The sequence below is a fragment of the Anser cygnoides genome, chromosome Z (assembly GCF_040182565.1).
Source record: "Anser cygnoides isolate HZ-2024a breed goose chromosome Z, Taihu_goose_T2T_genome, whole genome shotgun sequence".
NCBI lineage: Eukaryota > Metazoa > Chordata > Aves > Anseriformes > Anatidae > Anser > Anser cygnoides.
In genome coordinates this window covers 78,553,135-78,576,308 of record NC_089912.1, presented here as the reverse complement: position 1 = coordinate 78,576,308, position 23,174 = coordinate 78,553,135, and the positions used below count along the sequence as shown (strand labels likewise).

Genomic DNA, 23,174 nt, shown 5'->3' with positions numbered 1-23,174 from the left:
ATACACGTCCATACATTTATGGAACTGTTTTCTCTTCTAGGATCCTTCTGTTACACAAGTCACAAGAAATGTTCCCCCAGGACTAGATGAGTACAATCCTTTCTCTGATTCAAGAACAGTAAGCATATTTATTTCTTAAGCATGCTGTTAAACTTTTTAGGTAAGATTTGTTGGGTATTGTTTTCAGAGTTTGGAACTGACTTTGTAAAATACGTGAAGGGTTAGCTAGAGATAATGGAAAATCTGTAAGGACAGATATTCCCCAAAAGTATTCGGAGGATTCTGTGGATTTACTGACTTAAGTGAACTTTGATCTCTTAAAGAATCTCCCTCTTCCTAAAAGGGAGCTAAAACAAGATTTGTATTTTTCCCCTATTCAGTAAGACTTTTGGTAGTCTGTACTTTATGCTTTTCTGAGTTTTATAGCATGTGAATGTGGCACACCAAGGAAGTATCTTGGTTTTGATTTCCATTTGACTGTTCAGAGTTCTGTTCTGTTCAGAGTAAGAAAAACATTACTTTAAGTAACAGTTCAGAGACTATGAATAGTCATATTGTACTAAAAGGAGTAATTTATCTCATAGAAACACAGTTGGCTTTTGCTTCTGATTTGTATATTTTTTATTTACTTTGTATTCATTTTTGCTCTTGGGGGAAAAATACGAAGAATGAAATGGAAAATTTGTGCTGTAACACTTCTCAGTGGTTACTTTTGATAGTGAAGATCTTGTGCAAGATTTGCAAAATCTATGGATGAGTACTGTCTGTCCATATAACTTCCAGCAATCAAATACTGTATTTTTCAAACGTATGCTTATGCTTCCTATGGCAGATATTGAATGTGCTGACAGTGAATGTTTCTGTTTAAGTCTTTGCAGTGCTGTGGTATGGCTTCATATACCGTTATAGTTCCTTACTGGAAGCACCCTTTTTTCAAGCATGTCTTGGATCAGCTCTTAAAGGCAGCGTATTTACAACAAGCAGCAACATTAAATAAGTCCAGATTTTTGTCTCCTAACTCACAATATCACAAATTGTATTATTTTTTTAGCATGACAATTTTCAAAATTGCTTTGAACAGACCGTAAGTCATAAAGACAGTACATTTTGTTTAAAAAAAAATTATAGAGGTGCTTGGACTTGGTTTATTGTTTATGTTTTTCAACATGTGGCTGTGTGGGAAAAGGAAAACTGAAGTATATGGTTGAGGTTATCTGGCTTCAGACAGTCAGCAGCACATGTAAAAGAAATTCTAATGGCTCATTACAGATGTCACTCAAATAAAAAATTGGAAGTATGGAAGGGAAATCTTGAAGTCAGTGTTCAGATACAGTAAATATGTGCTACATTCATGTCAATAATCCAAGATGTTACCAAACTTATTTAAACTGTCTGGTGAATGAGCAGCTCGCTTTCTGCAAAGAAAGAAGAGAGGTTTTTTTAGCAGATTTTCTTGTGCAAGGCGTTTCAGTTAAGTGTATATTCAACTATGAGTGCAGTAGTAATCATGCCTTTAGATGATCCTTCCCTTCCCTTCCCTTCCTTTCTGTTTCTTGTAGTTATTTATTCCAAAGTGATAAGCATTTGCATGAATGATTTTTGATAGCTGAGGATATGCTTATAACACCATGGTGGTCACCTGTCTTCTCTTACCTCCTTTGTGTACAAGAGAAGGGCATACAGTGCATGTATAAATGCATGTAATAGGAATAGGAGAAGAGACAGTGGAAGTGAATGCCTCTAAAGATCAGATGAACAGAAGTAGGAAAGCAGTGTTTGTGAATGCTAGACTTGGAGGATTATCATGTCTGTTAGATTAGGGTTAGAAACTGCTCTAAGCAGCACTCAAAACACAACACAGTAAGAACATCCAGATGGTTTCTGGGGGCTTTGATTTGCTGCTATGCCACGTTCTATCTTTGCTGCAAAGATTATCCATCTTGAGCAGTTTTATGAGGGTAATCCCAATTCTAATATTTGAAAATCATAGTGGCACTTGTGAAAAGTGCCTAAGAAAGGACTTAGGTTGGTGGTAGCAAAACATGCCCTGTAGATTTCTGTGCTCTTTAGTTTGAGAACCACTGGCTTGCGTGAGTTGAAATGATATTTATGTTTCAGTGTAAGTAACAATGCATAGTTCAAGCTTTTAGGGAAGTTGAGAATGGTATGCTGCAGCTATAAACCCAAAATTTTCTGTATATCTTAGCTAGTGGTAAGATGGTGTCTTACTGTATAACACTAACACAGTGTTTATTTATTACTCTTACTCTCCCTTCCCTCCAAACTCAAGTTAATAAAACATGGTGGATGGTACACATTTCTCCATTGCAAATGCAAACATAGATATGGATTTTTTTGTTGTTGTTGCTGTTTTTCCTGTGAGAAAGTGACTCAAAATTCTGAATACTGACACTGGCAATATTAGCTCAGTTGCATTCTCCCTTTGCCAAGGGAGGTGCTTGCTATCAATTCTTTCTTGGTTATCAAGATAGGACAGGAAAAAAAAAAATCAGAATTTCTTTTTCTTTTTTTTTTTTCCAGCTTGTCAGTGCCTTTCCCTTTTCTCTGTCAACTTATATCCTTTAAACCTGAAGGGGGAAATTTAGAAGGAAAATAATACTTCAGAGATAATGAGGAAAGTGAGTTGGCATAGATTTTAAGTCTCAAGTGTCACCTACTTGATATCTGACATGAGAAATCTGGAGTCTTTTTTGTTCTCTTATCAAATTTCAAATCCCATCTTATTTCTGATTGTTAAATCAAACAATTTTAAATGAATAATGTAAATGTCATATTAAATATCTTGCATCTTCAGTCTCTAGCAGTCACCATGGAGAGGACTTTTTGTCTTTTGTTATGTTTCTGAAAACAAGGAACAGAGGAAATTTGGCAATTATTATTTCTGCTTTATCATTTAATGAAACTACTGTTAAAGAGAAGCTTTTTTTTTTTTTACTGTTAAAAGAGGCTTTTAATCCCTTCTTGCTTCTACAAGTTTTGCTGGTGCATGTTGAACTTGTACTTTGAGCTCTGTGTGCATATAACATGCATGGACACATTAATGCATGTAACGTGCACTTTCAAATTGATGTATTAAAAAATTGACAAAAAATCATTAGACATGTTCTTCTATTTTTTGATTATTATTATTAATTAGAGGAATATTTTTCAGTAAATTCCAGTATAGGTCCCCTTCTTCTGTCTTGCATCTGGACAGTGAATTTGTATATAATGTTTGTATGAAGTTTGAATGTAAAAACAGATTGATCATTTACACAGTTACACCTGATTTCTTTTCAAAGCCTGCTCCCTCACTTCCCCTCTAACTTTCCCTCACTGGTAAATACACTACTTCATGCTTACAGGGAGATCTGTTCAAGAGAATGTCTTTGGCAATTATCTTTGGCCAGCCTCTTCCCTTCAGGAAAGGTTATATTGTTTTCCTTCTTTGTCCATTACAGCTTTGACAGCAAAGCAGTGAAATAAAAAGATCTGTCCAAGAAGCCCCATTTGGGATAGGGACGGAAAGGGGTGCTGTACAGTGGGGCTGGTTGAATTTCAGGGTATTAGTACCTCGTAGCCTCTGGCTGCGAGGGTCAAAGACCATGGATCTGTGAAGTAGGATCTCTAAAAATGGTTTACTCAGTTCCCCTGGACAGTTGTCAGTTGTGTATGATGTTAAGATGTGATAGTATCGAGTGATGTCCAGAGGTCACAGAATCATTAAGGTTGGGGAAGACCTCTGAGATCATACAGTCCAACCTTTAACCTAGTTCTGACAAGTCCCTTGCTAAACCATACTACTAAGTTCTACATCTACACATTCCTTGAAGATCTCCTGGGACAGCCTATTCCAGTGCCTCACAACCCTTTTAGTAAAGACATGTCTCCTAATATCCAATCTAAACCTTCCCTGGTACAACTTGAGGCCATTTGCCTTTGTCTTATTACTTGGTGCATGGGAGAAGAGCCTGATCCCCACCTCAGTACACCCTCCTCTAAGGTAGTTTTAAAGTACAATAAGGTCTCCCCTGAGCCGTCTTTCATCCAAGCTAAACAACCCCAGCTCCCTCAGCTGCTCCTCATAAGACTTGTTTTCTAGACCCTTCACCAGCTTCCTTGCCCTAAGTCATTGCAGTTCTTGCAATACAAGTCTGAGTAATTAGTATTACACCCTTACAAAAGACGATTGCTGATCATGTGTCTTTTTGCTAATGTCTCCTCAGTCTTACCCACGTTTTAAGTCAGTCAGGTATCTCTCTCCTCTACGCAAATCCCCAGTAATACTTGAATGAATAATCAATAGCATTTGGACAAGTATGACAAAGTAAGTGCCAAGTTGTAGGTCGCAAGAAACCTCTGGAGGTCATTTTCTTCACACCCATGTTCAAAGCGAGCCACTGTATCACGTTGCTCAGCATCTTACGCTGCTGAGTTTTGAATGAATCCAAGGATCAGTGGCCTTACTTGGAAGCGTGTTCCAGTGTTTGACAGTTCTTACAGTGATTTTTATCTATAATATCTAATCCGTTTGTTTAGTTCTAACAAGTAACATCCCGTGTATTAAAAGTAACAACAATCCCAACAAGGCCCCATGTATGCTGATCAATAAGTGCATCTGTTTCATTTCTTAAGTGTAGTAAATTATATCTTAATTAGGGCAGAACTCTCGAGCATGGGCTCGATACGCCAGTAAGCCAGACTTTGCTCCTTTAACCACAAATTTACTTAGCATGTGCCAAGTTTTGTTTTCAAGTTTTCGTTACGCTTAGTGTGGGGCAAAGTCTTCCAGGCTCCAGATGGATGGATTGCACTGTTAGATTTGAGAGGGGGAAGGAAGAGATGTAGAATCATCACAGAATGGTTTGGTTTGGAAGGGACCTCAAAAGATCACCCAGTTCGAACCCCCTGCCATGGGCAGGGACACCTCCCACCAGACCAGGTTGCCCAAAGCCCCATCCAGCCTGGCCTTGAACACCTCCAGGGATGGAGCATCCAAAACCTCTCTGGGCAGCCTGTGCCAGGGCCTCACCACCCTCCAAGTGAGGAATTTCCGCCTAGCATCTAATCTGAATCTCCTCTCTTTTAGTTTAAAGCCATTCCCCCTAGTCCTATCCCTACGGTCCCTGACAGAGTCCCTCCCCAGCTTTCTGGCAGGCCCCCTTTTAGGTACTGAAAGGCCGCAGTGAGGTCTCCCTAGAGCCTTCTCCAGACTGAACAACCCCAACCCCCTCAGCCTGTCCTCATAGGAGAGGTGCTCCAGCACTCTTGATCATCTTCGTGGCCCTCCTCTGGACCTGTTTTAACAGGTCCTTGTTCTTGTGCTGGGAGCCCCAAGAGCTGAACACAGTGCTCCAGGTGGAGTCTTGTGAATCTTTTACAGCAGTGCTTTGCTATTTTAGACAATTTTTCAAGGCAACAACTTGTAAATACTTCACCACATGAGACTATCAAAGAACCTACTGTAAGCTGGCTAACACTCCAATAAGGATTTTTATTGGAATTGGTTTTGGACCTTTTTTATGAAGTTAGCTTAATTCTTAATCGAGCTTACTTAAGAGATAGTAATTAGTGCAAGCCTGTACTTATTCTGTATTTGGAAATTAATGCAAAATGAACTTGTGGAATTTTGCTGTGTAGTGCCTTTTTAATAACTGTATAAAGAACTTTCTAGTTTACTGTTTTAAACAAAATAGTAATTCACTAATAAATGATTGTTTCTCTGACTTTTTTGAGTATGTTTTAATTGAATTTATGAAACAACACTCTTTTGAGGACCCTGTTTGTATTAAGGCTTACTGTGCCTATTCTCTCTTCTCTCTGCTTCTTGCTTGTTTGTCCTGTGAGAAATAAAGTTGTGTTTTTGTAATAGAAGGTGCTTTTGCAGTAGAAAATTTCACTAACCTTGCATATTCTAAAGTGATTGTGCAGGCCGGACAGTAGCATAGCAGTGAGGAGTACATTAAGCAGGTAAGGGGAAGGTCCCACTGTCCCCAAAATAAGGAGGATAGCTAAGAAAAACAGCACAAGCAGTGTGAAATCAGTAAAAACAAAAATCACAGGCCCTCTAGCCACAAGAGAAGAAGAAGAAAAAAAAGGAAAAGGAGAAATTAACAGTAGGTCAAATAGTACATACATGGTATAGCTATAAGTGTCGAGTAGTTTGTGAACCTGTAGTACTCAGCCAGTGAGGAGACAGGAAGAATCAAGCATCAGGTAATAGGGAATATAAGGTTATGATGTACTTTTGCTGGGTGCTGCTGCTTGCAGGACGCCTGCCTTTGCAATCATGAATAAAATAGCTTCACAGAAGACCTTGTCTGAAAAAATTGAGATTTTTCTCACAGTCATGTATGCATTTTATTAATCTGCTGTTTTGCTAGTGATTACTGAATATTAGGAAATATATTCGGAAGACGAAATAAAATAATAAATTATTTGTGGCTTAATGAAGAAGTTAACTGTTTTCCAGAAATATCTTATGGTAAACAACGTTTTTCCTTACTTTTTCTTTCCTGTACCCTTTAATTACTATGTATGTCAGTGCAGTAATAAACTTGTTTGCTAGCGGGACTTTTACTTGAGTCCCTGCAGTTCTCCAGATATGCAGTACCATGCTAGAGCTTGAAGATGTACCTTCTTTACTTTAAGGACTTCTTACTTATAGGAAAGTCTGGAACTGCACAACTATGTTTCCTTTTCTACAGCTGAACGATGATTTTCCAGGGCAAACTTCTGTTTGTTTTATCTCAAGCAGCTGTGGGGCTTTTTTCACTGCTTCTTAGCTTAGATTGGAAGTATAAAAATGGGTTCTTCAGTTCGGTGGGAAAACTTAGGGTAACATGAGTTTAAAATGCTGTAAATGAAATGGTTGAATGGTGTAGTTGTACCTTCTGTAGCTCAAAAATAACTACCTAGGAGAGTGTGTAGCCATTTAGATTCCACATAAGAAGTGACTTTTTGCTTTTTTTTTCCTCTTGAGTTCTTAGCAGATGGGGGCAGTCTGTCAGTACACTCATCTGACAGAGCCATGCATCTCATCACTGCAGCTTCTGTTAAATCCTTTCTTAACTATTTTTCTGTGTAATTTCACGCTACCCCATCTGTGCATGCTGCATACCAGCAGCCGGAGAGACTAGAGTGGATTAGGTGCCAGTATCTGTCTGTGGTCATACCCTAGGTAATAGTGGTCTGCCTGAGAGAGGAGGGATGGCACGCGACTGCATGTACCAGTGTTTTATGTGAGTTCTGGCAGTGTTCTGTGGGGGCAGTGTTTAAGGCAGTGCCCTGCCTGTGGCAGCTCGCGTAGCTGGCCGTGTTAACGTCCTTCTGTGGACGCAGGGATATGTGTTTAACCTTGCGATGATCCAGACATGGAAACAGAAAAGCAGTAGCTGCATTCATCAGCCTTGGACGGAGAGCCTTCAGTGTGTCAAGGTGCACAGGGCTGGGCTTCAGCAGTAGGAAACGTCCCCAGGAGGAGGGAGAGTCCCAGAGGAGTCACCAGTCTCAAGAGTCTGCTGAGGTGGTAGCTTTTATAACATCCCCAAACAACTGTTGTCCCACAGCCCCTCTTGACTTTCTTAGAATTCCAGAATGCATACTCCAGCTCCAAGCTACTGTTTCAGTCTCGTTTCTTCCATGGAGCACATGCTGTTATGTAGGGACTGGATTTTTTTCACATGCAGTCAAGCAGGTGCATGCATAGTCATGACTATGTGCAACAAGTCAAGCACTGTATAGATGACAGCATATAGTGGAGCCTAACAAAAGCAGAAATCTGAATCTGAAGAATCTTCTATGTAATTGGTTCCTCATATTAATGTGGTATATATGTTGTTGACTGGCATCTTTAATTATGTGTCTTTAACGAGTGTTACAATTGGTTCCTCTATTTATAAGCATATATACATGTTCCAATCATTAGCAGCAGTTCAGGCTGTTTTGACAAAGTATCGTTAAAGGATAAATATCTTTGAATTCATTGTTCAAATATTTTCTGGTCTGCCTGTTCACTTTTAACACTATTACATGTGTCTGTGGAAGGCTGCTGGGCTCTTACTGGAGACTGTAGGCAGTCATGCTCCTTAGTCTAGCAAGCATCTGCTTATTGGTTAAGTTGTGCTTTCAAAACTGTTGTTACTTCAGCCACAGAGCTACAATAATCAGACCTTTTTTTTTTTTTCGGTTTGGCCTACGTTGTGTAATGTATACAGTTTTTGATCATTAGCTTTTTGTTATTCTGGAGCAGGATTTTTAAGTATCTTATGTTTGAAGATGGTGAGACTTGATCTACTTGATGTAGAGAAAATTGGAGGAGATGACAAACAGGATTAAGCAGGACAAGAAACAAACAAAAAAGACCCTCAAAAACTTTCTTGTAAGCTGCTTTTTATAGGTAACAACCAGTGACCAAATTGGCACAGGTACTTGAAACTAGATACTACAGTAACTACTGGTGGAATAGTTAAGCAATAGATTGAGTCCTGAATTTGAAAACTGAATATGGTACATTGCTTCTCTGGTTAACCAGGTGATTTAAGCCTTTGTTAAGTAGAAAGCACTGGAAGACATTACTAATAAATGACATTGTGTTTGAGAATATGAGTAGGTCACATGAGAATTGAGTTAAATCATACAATTCTCTTAAAAATAACTGCTCTCACCCATATTCATGTCTGAACAAAATTAAAATTTTATTTACTTTCTAGTGATCCATAAAATTCCATGTGTGTTTATGGCAAGCAGTGCCCTGCAAAAACAGCTAAGCAGAATGCTGCACCATGGAATATTATCTTCTTTTTCCTCAAGTTATAAGTATCACAGGTAGTACATCAGATTTTATCAGTAACACTTCCTTTAAAACAACTGGATCAGTTCCTACAGACTTAATGAAAACCTATTTATTATAATAGGAGACTGTTTCCCTATAATTATCTTGTTTTCTTAGGCTCCTCCAGGAAATGTGAAAATGCCTAATGTACCCAGTACTCAGCCAGCAATAATGAAACCAACAGAAGAACCACCTGCTTACACGCAAATTGCAAAGGTTTGTCTATAACTTTCAGGTACTGGATTCCATTTAATTATAGTTATATAAATGTCCTTCTGGAATAATGTCTTTTATAAATAAGCATTGCTTCCTACTGATTTGTAGAAATTAATACTGCTTTTAAGTTATTTTATGTTTTCATGCAGTACCAAGTCAGTCTTCATCCATAACTGGAAATTCTTAATTATATGAGATAGACATGGAATATTCAGAGTTTGGGTTGTTTTTTTTTTTTAACAATACCTAACAATGCCTGTTTTCTTTAGGAGCATGCCTTGGCCCAGGCAGAACTGCTAAAGCGTCAAGAAGAACTGGAAAGAAAAGCAGCTGAACTGGATCGCAGGGAAAGGGAAATGCAGAGTCTCAATCAGCAGGGGGGTATGCTTGAAAAAAATACTTTTTTAACTTGCAGAATTAAACTTCTTAGAAACTGTTTTTGTTTTACAGTTACATTGTTTAAATTTTTATAATCTCTTCAGGAAAAGAAAATTTATCTCATTTGGAACAGTGCATGAAGTCAATAAAAATTGGCTTGTCCTGTGCAGATTTTCACAGCAACAATTCTAAATGTGGCCTTTGTTACATGTTACTCTCTCCTATCAGTTATTTTTATTTTAAGGTAATATCCAGGTAACTCTGAATAAAGTGGAGCATTTTGAGGAAAAAATAAAATAACTTCATAAGTAGCATGTCTCTGATTTGTCTTCTGTCATTATGTATAGCTGTACAAGAACTTCGATTTTTTTGTAATGTTTTCTTAACTTTTGCTGTGTTGCAGACATAATATTCCATACAAATAGCAAAAAGAGTGTTATTAATTTCTGGTATGACACTTAGAACCTATAATTAAGATCAGCATCTCATTCTACTACAAATTTTAACTGTGCCATTTAATACAAACAGTTTTTATACTGTACTTTCACAAATGAGAAGATACACGTACTCTTAGCTGAAGATACTATGCCAGAAGAGCATATTATGTGAATATTCCCTTTGAAAAGGAAGAACTTCAGAATGAAATTAGAAAAAGACTGCAAAACACTGTGTGCAAGGTTGTTTTTGTATGGTCTTTTCACTTGTATCTAGAATTCTGACTATTGTATTTCAACATCATTTCCTGGTGTTTTTTTCTTTTCTCCTCTTGAAATTGAACATACAGTAGTAGAATTCCCAATTACATAATTGCTTAGAAAATTCCCTGAGAATTTGAGTTACTACCATGTCACATGCTAGGGTCTGGGAATGGGGAACTGCTGTTCTTAGGAACAGAATTACAGTCCCTTTATTAAACCATTTTAAATTTTCACAGTATTTATTCTTTTCAATATTTTCATTAAGTCTCTGTACCTTTCCTCCAACATAATGATTTTTTTTGTAATTTTTTCATTTCCTTCTCCATGTATTACCCTTCACCTGATATCAGTAACTTGCATTGATGGTCTGGATTGATTACTTATCTGTTCCAGGCTTTAGTAACAGTTCTGTTCCTTTCATCTATATCTTAGGCAATATAATACCCTGTCCATGTTTCAGAATATTCTTTAAATGGTATTTACTGTGTTACTAAGTTCAGTTGTTAAGATCAAAGTTCTTGAAGAAAGTGTGAAGAATCTAAAGGATTTTTTAGTAAGGCTGAACAGAAATGAGAGATCTCTTAAAACTTTAAGGAATGTTTTTAGGTTTTTATTAAATGATTGTGTAAAAATTGCTGCAAATCAGCAATTGTATGTCATGACTGAAGAGAAGAATACTCTTTTCCTTTTGATAGTTTATTTCTTTTGCACAGTCATTGAAACTCCTTCGGAAACACTGTAGAGGTGTCTTGATTGCAGGGCAGGGTCTTTTGCAGTAGTACTGTATTCAGTAGTACTGTATTCAGTTTAAAATGGTGGCTGCATATAGGATCGTAGAATATCCCAAGTTGGAAGGGACCCGCAAGGATCATTGACTCCAACTCTGTCATCTAGGACACTGTCTTCACGTACGATCAACTACAGTGCAATAAAGCTTAAAACTGGTAGGTCTGCTCAGCTCCACGCCTGGGCAGCATTGTATGTGAGCTGGTTAAAATGTACTGCTTCCTATTTCAGCTAGTTCATTTGGGCATATCTGAAAAATCCATTTTTCTGCATGAAGCTAGTTTGGAGGTGTCTGCATTCATACTGTAGGCAGGTCACTGAAGTTTTGTTAGTAGCCTTTGAGGTGGTAACGTGTTAAAAGAAATAACTCTGAGCTGGGTCTTCGCTTGTCTTGGAAAATGAGTATCTAAAGATTGTAATATCTAAGGTATCAAGCCATCTCATCAAGCTGTCTCTCAGTCTTTGTTGAAATTTTTGAAACCTTTGCCACTGGGGTGGTAAAGAACATTAAATACTATTCTTAATAACTCAAATTATATAACGTATCTGAATTTTTCTATGACTCTGTCTTGAAACTTTTAGTCCTGACAGAAATAACTATAAATTGCAGAATAAAGATCTGAATTGTTATCAGATATCTTTCATACAAGAAATTCCAGAGTAGTTTTTAATATGGATGGGCATATTAATTTATTACCTTTCATAGGCTTCCTCTGAAAATCCTCAGCTCTTGAAGGCTAGGTAAAAAAATCTTCAGTGGAAGAGACAGTAAACTCAACAGGTACTCACTGTTTCGGACCTTTTTGGACAGAACTGTCAGCTTCATCTTGTCTTGAGTGAGGGGAAAAAATAATTCAATAATACAAATATGTAAGATGTGCAAGTTTTCTGTTTTTTTTAGCAGGCAAACTGCTAGGAAAGCTATGGTTAAAATAGAAATTGCAAGCAAAACCTTGTCAGAATTTCAAGTAAAGGGTCCTTTAGGTCTTTAGGTTAGTCTTTAGTTTAGTTTTGGCATATAGTGATTAATGTATCTGCTGAATCCAGAATTTGAAGTGCTTTGTTAATAGTTACCTTACCTGAATCTCTGAGTCTGTGCATAGTAGAACGTATCTACTCACCCTAGCCTGTGAGTATGTATCTACACACCCTAGTACAGTGTGCTGTCTGATACTGTGTTGTCTTTTGTTGTGTCCTTACTTGGCCGGAAAACTTTATATCCATACATATTGGTGCTGTAGGACATACTGTACTGTAGTCAAGAACATTTAAATAGCTGCCTTTCTTCATTTTTACAGGCTTTGAAGCAAAGCTTTATCTGTAAACTATATTGGGAAGTAGTTAAAAGTGTTAGAGATACACCAGTGTGAGAAATATCAGGATTCTGAGAATTAAGAATGTCATTTGTTCCATAGTCTTTGTGTTCAACAGAGTGAGTGTGTATGGTGGGACTTAGGGAAATGTGCATTTAAAAGTCAAGGGACTCTGAAAAATTGTTTTTCTGCCCAAATCTGAGTGTTTTCTTAAGGTTTCTCTTTTCTTATTTCTTTATAGGAACTATCAGATACCTGCTTAGTGCTTTACAAGGATGCTTTCCTTGATCTGGCTGTATTTTGTCATATTTTATTTCTGAAATTTGTGTGAGGACTGCTGATAAAACTCTCTGAGTTCTGCTAGCTCAAGCTGTCTATATGCTTGTGGAACTCTTGTGCATAAAACAATTTGAACAAGACCAAACGTGTATCGTTTTCTAGTATACAGAAATAAAAGCTGTATTATAAGGCTCTTTTTTTTTTTCTGATTTGCAGGTAGAAAAAATAACTGGCCACCTCTTCCTGAGAATTTTCCAGTGGGTCCATGTTTCTACCAGGACTTTTCTGTAGATATCCCTGTAGAATTCCAGAAGACAGTAAAGATTATGTACTATTTGTGGATGTGTAAGTATTTTTTAAAAGAAAAAACAAATTGCCAATTCAAACTTGAATTTGGGTTACTTTGGGTTTTGCAGCATCTGTAATGAGATATATTTTTACAATCCGGAAGTTAAACATTTAAGTGAAATCTTTTTGTTAGCTTTGATTTTAAAAATATTGATTTTTTTTCATAGAAACTTATGTGGGGAAAAAAAAAAGAGGAAGGATTACCCTAAAGCAGTTTGTTCATGGTATATTGCTTTTTTCTGTTTTAAATATCAGTGTTGTTGTAAAACCAGATTTGACCATTTATTACCTGAGAAATAATTATACTGTTTTTAAAAGTAGTTTATATGTTAAGAAATACAGTTCATGATTAGTGTTAATAATAGACTTGTGAGTTTGAAAAGAGTAATAGCCATTTGCTTTAATATGCATAGTTTTAGTTTAGTATAGTTTTAGTTTGTAATACGAACTTAATATCACTTTAGTCTATTTAAAAAAAAGTAGTGTAAGTAAATTAGCTGAAAAATCAGTCCATGTTACAGCTATCCTTTTTGCACCAAACATGCCCAGAAGAATCTTCGTGGGGTTAATTTTGCTCTCATTCAGGTGCTGTGTTGTGGTTGGAGAAATGCTGAATGAATCAAATTTGCAAATGACATCACATTTGTTTTGTCTGTCTTGTCCAGTGTGATAAGAGCCTAATACATACTCTCATACTGAGGAAATTCCAAAGATTTTGGTGCTCTGATGCCATTAGTATATTTTTTACTATAATAAGGGGATGTAGAATTCACAGAGTGTTTGGTTAAGATTTTTTTTTAAGTTCCTTTCAAATTAGAGCATGTACAGAGCTAAATTTTGTTTGAATTTATATCATTTATAAGCTTTTCTGTTAAACATAATAATACAGTAGATTCATATTGTAATATTAAAATTGATAGTCTGCATTTATAGAGAAAGTAAACAGCATATTAAAAAAGTGCAAACATCTGTATCTAGTAGCTACTGTGGAAGTGTCAATTACTGCAGCAGTGGAAAGGTCTTTTTTCATCCTTTTAATATTGAAAATTAATTTTTATGACAGTTTTTTCTTCACCATATACCTGATAATAATTGATTTTTATTGTTCAGTATTTTCACTTGGGAATATTGGCTTGGAAAGCCAGAAGACTGTATAAAAATGAGCTTATTGCAGAGAAAGGCTATTAATTATTGTCAGCATGTTTATATTGTACTTAAAAATGCTCTGTTTAGGTATTACTATAACAGTTATAATAATTTCTTATGTTAACATAATTAAATTAAGACTTATTTTGTTTTTTTTTTTTTTCTTCTACAGTCCACACAGTGACACTGTTTCTTAATATCTTTGGATGTTTGGCCTGGTTTTACGTTGATGCTACACGAGGAGTTGATTTTGGATTGAGTATCCTCTGGTTCTTGCTTTTTACACCTTGTTCTTTTGTCTGCTGGTACAGACCACTTTATGGAGCCTTCAGGTAACAAGTTTACCGTAACTTAGGATATTCTAAAAATATATTAACACTTGTTGAAATGCATTAACATTCCAGAATTTTTGTAATTATTAGACAGCGATTATTTAGAACTATCATGGAATGTCGTTTAAAGTATTGACAGTTTTTACCATTAACATAGTATTTGTAGGAAATTAACTTTATTGGGGGCTGATAACAATTTTAAGGAAAATTTGCATTATATTCCTATCCCTTTGCACGAAGAATCTGAGCAGGCTAATAGTTAAGGGTATCTTAAATCTTTGGCTTCCTGAATTAAATTCATAAAGCTCTGTTTAAAAATGTTAGAGAGTTAAGTGAACTGCAATGTCTGCAATTGCCATAGACCTAGATTCTTGAGTAGAGCATACAATAATCAAATTCATTTTTTTTTTCAGTTTTAGCAGTCTGTATTTGGCAGACTTGTATTTTTTTCACATTAGCTTGTGCAAATGGAAATTAAACTATATGATTTGATTCTTACATGGTTATGACTATATGACTCTTATATCCATATATGATACAATTCTTATATCCTTAAGGCTTAAAAACAGGATGAGCAACGTGGGTGAGAACTGTGATCAATTGAAAATACAGAGAATATTTCAAGTTATAGTTTTCATTAAAGGGTTATGAATCTGATATGATCTCTCTTAGCAGGTTTTTTTGGTTTGTCTTGATTTTTGTAAATAATTATTATTCCCGATTTGCTGGAGGAGTTCAGAATGTCACATTACTTTTCAGAATTTTAGATTTTGTGAATCCATAGCCTTTCTTAGTGAATATTGTTTGGTTGGAAAAGGAAATCTACTACTTGCATTTTCAACTTTCTTTCAGTCGCTCAGCAGAAAATGAAATAATTATTGAACTGAACTAGTTAAGTAAATAGAAATGAAAATAAAATTCCCTTCTGCGAGAAGTGCTACCACTAGCAAAATCTGGTTCCATGTTCTTAATCAGTTACTAAACTAAGTGATTTTTACGTTCTTTAGGACTTTGGTAGGAAGCATATCATGTGATCATTAGTTTTTGAGTTCTGTGAGGTTTTCCCTGTTTATTTATATTTCTGTTTTTGACAGGCTTTTAACACTTTCAGTCTTTCAAGTTGACATTTCAGTAATTGAAATAGCAAGCGTATTTTGTGTATTTTGCTTTTAAACAGCAGTATTGTGATCTCCATTATGTTTCAGGAATTCCATATTAGATTTTATTTCCTTTTACAAGTAAAATATTTTCTTCCCATAGTGCCAGTGCTGTAAATTTCAGTCTGAAAGTGGAGTAGACTTCTATTCTTCATTCACTGTAGCAAAACTGATATGTTTAGTCTAAGAGGCCCTGCTGTGTGCTGAACAAAACACTGAGTAATAGAATCATGATGTTATTCTCACCTCTGTTAGAGAAGAAGGCAAAGATATTAAATCAAAGAAGTAGAAGTGACTCTAAATAAACTCTCCAAAACCACAGAATTACTGCTTGACAGTTGAAGATATCATCAAAAAATGAGCATACTTTTCCTCTATTTAATGCATTTTTTTTATATTGGTACAACAGCATTTGTTAAGTCGTTCATTTCCTGGCTACTTTTAATCTTTTATTCCCCTCTTTCAGGAGTGACAGTTCGTTCAGATTCTTTGTGTTCTTCTTTGTATATATCTGTCAGTTTGCTGTACATGTACTTCAAGCTGCAGGATTTCAAAGATGGGGAAACTGGTAAGTATTGTGTTTTCTGTAGCCTTGTATATTGTCTGTTAGACAAACACATTTGATATAGCAACCGCAATGTGTTTTTTCAAAATACATATATATGTATGTATGTATATATATATATATATATATATATATATATTTGTTTTCACTGAAATTGTTTATTTTAGCACCCAAAAAGGCATTTTTAAAGTGCTCTTAACTAGGAAAAACATGGTGAAAGTGTGTGAAGTACTGCTATTATTAGGCTGGTCAGAATTTTATTGTTCAGTGTAAGCCACCCTGGACTACTCTTTTATCTCCTCTGTTTTAGTGGTGTGTAGAGATGTTATGTGATCTATTTTTAGAACTTAAAAAAAGGAAAACTTAGAGAAAATGAGAGTAATTTAGACATAATATAATAGCATGCCACTTGTCTGGTGTTTTGGATATTCAGTTATTTGTAATTATATTAATATACTTCCTACTTGCTAATGAAATTTTCAGCTAAAATTTGAAGAATGAGTCAACATTGTATTCAGGTGAATATGGTGGTCTATCTTAAATATTATTTGAAAAGCTTGTTTGTCTGAATCAGCTCATAATTGTTGATTTTTCTTTTTTGCTGCTTGTAAGTATATAGCATTTACGTGAAGCTTTTATGTATATATAGCCCTTATTGTAAGCTTCAGAGTGTACTTAGATTTTACATGGAAAAGCTGTTAGGAATCATACCGTTCTTGGAGGAAAAAAAAATAAATAACCAAACAAAACAGAATTAACTAAAAGCATGGTTACAGTAGCCAGATGAGATGATATGGAGAACTATGACTGGCAGTACTGGATCTGGTAATGACGTTTCTCTGTATCAGTGACATTTTGCTGCAAACTTCCAAACATTTGTACAGCAGACAAAACATTATTGTTTTAGAACTAGAGTATAAGGAAAACCTCTTTTTCACTACTTTTGCTCTCAAATCCAGTGTTTTCCTTTTTCATTGATACCTTGATTGACATGGGGGGGGGGAGGAAAAGTAATTTTGGAGGGACAACTTTCCACACATGTAGAATGTGCTTTTAACAATACTTGGCATATGGTTGTGAAAAGTATCCAGATCATCAGAAGATGTTAATTACAGTTTGAATTTTGGAGATTTGTGGTGAAGTCCAGTTAGACATCAGAGATATCAAAGCAATTTGAAGCAGATAGAGGAAATTTTTAAGGTCTTTGGGTTTACAGAATATTTTTGCTCTTTTCATTGGAAGAATCTTTCCTGTCTTGATGTTTTATTTTTCATAAGACAACCTGCTTTTGTGGTTTCAGATTTGATACTGTACTTTGGTGGTGTTTCAGTTTCAAAAAATGGAGAGATGTCAAAAGATATAGTGATCTTGTAGTAGGTTAATCTGATGTTCTCCTTTTTACTTTCAAAAAATTATTACATTAATCCCAATCAACAAACCATCACTCTGTGGATACAGTTAAATGGGTCTTCCCACACGGAAGCTGTATGTGTATGACATGTTTTTGTGTTATTTCTAAAGAAGAAGTAGAAAAGTGTGCTTATGCTGTGCAACGTAAAGTTTTTATTTTCTCCTTTCTTCAGTGGATGGATTTCGTCTCTTACTGGTCTTAATAAAAGTATCCCAGTTGGCATTATGATGATAATCATAGCTGCACTTTTCACAGCGTCCGCTGTGATCTCATTAGTTATGTTTAAAAAGGTAAGTTACTTATTCCACTCTTCTCTTTCTATGTTTGGTATAGATTTTGTTTTCCTGCTTGGGAGAGGTATGCTCTCACAAAGTAATGGGCATGACATGATATTCTTAGGGTCTGCCTTACATATTAACATTTGTGCTTCTATAGTATTTTTTTTTTCTTGAACTGTTATTCAATTTACATTCAGCTGTTTTTACAATGCACTTATTTTCTGCAAACTGAGATGGGGAAGGGTAAGTCCAAATAAGTTGGGAGGTAAGCCTACAGTGAGTGGGATAAGTGAATTCACTGACACTAAGGTTGTAGCTGTAGATACGAGGTTGCAGTTTTCAAATCTGTGGTGGTTCATTCATCAGTCTGAGTGAAGAACAGTGTGACTCAAATGACTGCTAAGTTTTGGTTGTTAGAATCATTGCCATTGTTCTATTTTAATCATTGATTAAAATCAATAAAAGATGGAGATGCCTTGAACTTCAGAAAAGCATTTTTATTTTTCTCCTGAAATTGATTTTAACGTGTTGTTGTCAGTTAATGATTACATTGAATAAAACCTCAAAGGTACATTTTTCCCTTGGTTCTTTTTGTGTATTCCCTTCCAGAAGGTCCAAGTTTAGATAATAACCCTGCTAATAGGCTTTTGATGTTGTTTTGATTAAATGTGAGAATTCTGCATATGACGTGCTAGCAATTCTAATAATTCTATCCACCTCACAATTATGATTAAAAGTTTTCACATACCCAGGCTCTTCTGTCCTATATACAGTAAGCTAGAAATTATAAGCATAGATTGTAGATGTCCCTTCTCCTTATTTGTTTTCTACATAAATATCCAGGGATAGGAGAAAGAAAGAAAAAAGAAAAATGTAGAACTTTTTTTTTAACATTCTTTCTACCACATGCATATGGATTATTTTAAAAACCCTGCATACTTAGATATGATATGGTATGTCTTTATGGATGGAAATAATTTAATTTCTAACAAAAAAGTTACAACCTTAATTTGACTGCTTCACAGGGATAAAGATGTTTTTGACAATTTATTTTGTCAGCTAGTTAGGGACTTGATTGGCTATGGATTTTTAAATCACATTTTATTTTTTTTTTAATTTTAATGCTCAAGTAATTGGAAGTTACTGGGGATTTGAATTTTGTTGTACTATAGCTGTATTGTTTGAAGGGTTTGTAAGCCATATATTGTTCAATATCCATGCTTATTTTGCAGAGCTATTGGTCATCACATTAGTTTTGCAGACAGGTATCTGCATTATTAGTATGTTTTATACTATATTCACTAAGAGCTTAGCTTAATAGGTTCTTGTAAACATGTAAATCAGATAAATAAAAATGTTTCTAAAAATTGATGTAGAAAAAATATTTGAGGATGTTATTGACACAGTGGATTCAAAAAAAACTTTTTTGTGTGTCCTGCTGTTTCTTTTAACCTGAACGCTTACTAACTCTAACTCAATGGGTTGGCCAAGCTGTAGACAAATTGTGACAGAAGATGCTTCTGCAAGCTATGGTCCCTGTGTAATGCTAAGGATGCAGCCTGTTTGCATATTTAAATATGTTGTTTCAGACAGTAGATACTGTACATGTAGTAAAGACCTATGAGATTCTGGGGAAACTGCAAAAAGCTACAAGTATTGCTACAGCTGCTATTGCTGCTGCTGTGCATGCAGCAAGGCAATGAAAATTTGTAGGATTTGTGGAAAAGAATTCTGTTGATTCATTTATGGACCTTCCCAAACATGAACAAGCCAGATTTCTCCACCACACACCTCTGCTTTGTGTTTGAGACTTTGCTACTAACTTTGCGAAGAAATGGAAGGCTCAGCACACCTTATTCATTGCTTTCACACCTCCCTAGGTGCATGGTCTCTACCGCACAACTGGCGCTAGTTTCGAGAAAGCACAGCAAGAGTTTGCAACAGGAGTGATGTCCAACAAAACTGTACAAACTGCCGCAGCCAACGCCGCATCAACAGCAGCAACCAGTGCAGCTCAGAATGCATTCAAGGGTAACCGAATGTAGAGAAATGCGGGAAGTCATTACGGTTCTCTCCGAGTGTTCTTTATATTCCAGTCACTTATTATATTCCCTAAAAGCCTACAACAAAATACACACAGCATGTTTGTCTCCTCTTCAGCTGTGCATGGGTAAAATGGGAAATGTTTGGTTTGTTCTATTATAAATTTATTTATTTTTTAAAAAGATAACTGTTCTTTGCCCCTTCTTTTAAATGTTGCTATCTCTAACATAAAACCTTCCGTATCTTATGGGAGATAAATAATTTCAAAAATTGGCCTGAGAATGAATTGCGGTATTTAATGTTCAAATAAATACATTAGGAATTTGGAGGTTTTTTAGTGGTTCACTCTTTTGTTTTTAAACTTCAGGAAAGCACTTTGGATCAATAATTTTTGCTTGTAATAACTGTTTTCCCTATTTCTACTGTAAGAAGTGGGGTAGACTGAGAGATGTAGTAAGTTAGGTTTGGCTGATACTTTTGCAATTTCAGCTGCTGCTGGAGTACAAATACAAGTAGGGTAAATATAATTTTTTTTCCTTTTTTTTAGGATAAGTTTTTTGATATAAACCTGTAAGCTTGCATGAATACTGTTGAGTTACCCGATCATGTTTAAGTAGTGTTTTGGTCCAGAATTTACCTGCACCAGTTTATAGCTTTTGTTTATATCTATTTTCATGGAGTATTTTCTACCTGTGAGAAATGACAATGGTGCATAAACATTCTTCGTAACAGGATGTGTAATGCAATGTACAGTTTAAGGAAGTTAACTGATGGTTTCAATCACAGACCTACATGATTATAAATTTACTATTTTTAATTTCAATATTCATTTCTTGGAGTAATCATTTTGCTGGAAAAGAAACGAATATTGACATATAGAACACTAGTTTCTTGCCTCACTCCCCTCTTTTACATGCAGTGGTATTTTTGTTGTGCTTGAGATTTTTTTTTAAGCGTAGATTTGTGTTTGAAAGTGGTACTAAATCTCTAGCCTTGTCAGTCACTCTGTTTACTGCTTGTCCAAAAGTCCAAATATACAGTATTTAATTTTCTAACAGGAATATTGTCTAAAATCAAGCTTTTGAAGTAGTGGCATTTAACAGATACTTGAATTCATTTTAACATAACTCAGCCATCTCTGTGATTTGATTTAAGCTGAAAATAAAAGCTTCCTAACTATTTTGAGTTGGAAAAGTGAGAAATATACATCTTTCACAAAGTCGAATTTTAACTCATTGAACTGGAGGCCTAGGAGATTAAATTGGTGCAGTAGAACTGAACAGTCAGTCATGGTACATACATAATAATGTTCTAGAGTTCAATCAGGTCTTATTATAAATGTTTCTGTCCTTTAAAGGTTATCTGATATTCCTTGACTGACTTATGAGTCTTATGCATAGTATTTGGGCTGTTTTTTAACTTTTTTTTTAGAAAATGAAAACAGGAAGGACCAAGTCCCACAAACTAGTGAAATGTCACCATAGCTGAAATTAATTCAGCTCGTAAGAAGAATCACGATTAGTGAGACTTAGCCATAAACTTCTGAGGCCCCTTTATGTTCTGAATGTGGACTGACCTTCATAGATTAAATCTTTTTCATTACGGTGTATTTAGAATAACATAATAACATTAAAAAAACACAAACTTAACTTAATCCCTTGATCAGTATTACCATTAGTCTGCTTTAGCCTCCTTTCTTTTATTAACTTCTTTAAATCCAACTTGAATTTGGATAAATGTAGCAATTTCACCTATGCTGAAGATCATTTTAACAAATATACTTTCTTCTAAATATTCTCTGCATCATGAAGTTAAAAGCAGTTTGGTTAGTTTTTATTATACAGGGGCTCTAAAATTTTACACTAGTAGACACGCTAGCATTGAACTTAAATTTGTGTGGGATGTTATTAAAAGCTTTCTAGACAAAATATTCATTTTCTGTTGAGAACAGGTACCACGCTTCTAGCAGTACATGATTGTTCTTTTCAAAATCTTTTAAATTTGAGTGTTTTATCTAGGAACTGAAATATGGATTACTTTTGAATTTAATTTAAACAGTTCTCTTGGGTAGCTCTTGGGTATGAATACCAGGGACAACATCCTTGCAATTAAATTTAAGATTATATAATAACATATATTAGCATAATATATTATGGAGAAGAAAAAAAAAAACCTTTCGGAATAAAACCTGAATTTGGCAGGTAGATTTTTTTTCGCAAATATTTAAACATTCTTTGAGAAAACAGATTTAATTTTCAGAGTATACTGAGCGCTGATTTCTAACGTCATGGGTTAAATAATACAGATTTAAACCTCACATGTGAAATTCAGGATTCCACGTACACATGATTTGTTAAACCAGGAGTCTCTGACACTTTGCAGCCCAAAAGGGACAGAAAAGTTTGAGTGTAGCTTTGGCAACAGAAGGCTGATGTTTGTTAAAATATTTTTTACTTAATTAAAATGAGATTTTACAGTCTCTTATTAATTATCAGAGTATGGCACCCCCTTAAGTTGTCATTTTGTAGTATTGTGGCAAATTGAGTACGAAGTATGAAGTTTAAACACTGGAATGTCAGTAGTCATTGATATGTAATTTAGGAGTTGGTTTTATTTATCTGGGGATGTTTGTATATTTTGTAAATTACTAACAATGCTCTGCCATCCTGGTGAATGTCATGGTTCTGTACAAACACACTTCTTCTGTCCCTCTGTTGCATGTCTGAGTACTTCAGAAGTTTTGTATATTTATTGTATTAACACAGTGTCGTAGAATAAAAAAAAAATACTTTTTTTCCTGGATTTTTGCTCTGTATAGTTTTGAACGAAATAATTTTTTTCTTTTGAAGTTCAGGATGACACACAGGGCGGTTGATCTATGTAAAAATCTCACTTGTTTTTTGTACTTCTGTATATAAATGCTGTAATTCTGCTTAAACGGGAAAGTAAAATGGCCACTATCAAAATTATATAGTAGGATAATCAGAATTAGCTTACTCAGATATTATGAAGAACATTTAAATACTTGCAGCCTGCTTACTTGTGCTGTGAAGTTAGAGTTAAAATTTAAACATGCTCTGTCATTACTGAATGAAATTCTACAGCTATTAAGTGAATCCTAAAACATTATTGAAAGTAAAATGAAGTTGCTGAAAACAGCATTGGTTTGGTACTGTCTGTTTTCCTAATTTCTATTGAATTGACGCTTCTGTGTCACTGCTGTCTTGCTGTTTTTTTTGCTTTCTTCCTGAGGCACTATTTTTTTCACGATACTAGCTGTAACACCCACTCTCTAGTACTGAATTTATTTCCCAGTTTTCCTTGAAGGGCAAAATGAAATAATCTAGACTGCTGTGTTGTAGTTACTGTTTGCAAATGCGCAATACAGAGA

The 23,174-nt window shown here is 35.3% G+C and overlaps 1 protein-coding gene across 1 annotated transcript in view; it reads left to right on the top strand.

Moving 5' to 3' along the window:
- SCAMP1 (secretory carrier membrane protein 1) overlaps positions 1–22,585 on the top strand; it is a 38,540-nt gene extending 15,955 nt beyond the window's left edge. Inside the window, exons 2-9 of the mRNA XM_048055028.2 lie at positions 41–118; positions 8,951–9,049; positions 9,319–9,430; positions 12,720–12,848; positions 14,170–14,329; positions 15,953–16,054; positions 17,635–17,752; positions 19,621–22,585. Coding sequence (XP_047910985.1) covers positions 41–118; positions 8,951–9,049; positions 9,319–9,430; positions 12,720–12,848; positions 14,170–14,329; positions 15,953–16,054; positions 17,635–17,752; positions 19,621–19,785 — 963 coding nt within the window. The 3' untranslated portion in view covers positions 19,786–22,585. The remainder of the gene's footprint in view (positions 1–40; positions 119–8,950; positions 9,050–9,318; positions 9,431–12,719; positions 12,849–14,169; positions 14,330–15,952; positions 16,055–17,634; positions 17,753–19,620) is intronic.
- The last annotated feature ends 589 nt before the right edge of the window (positions 22,586–23,174 follow it).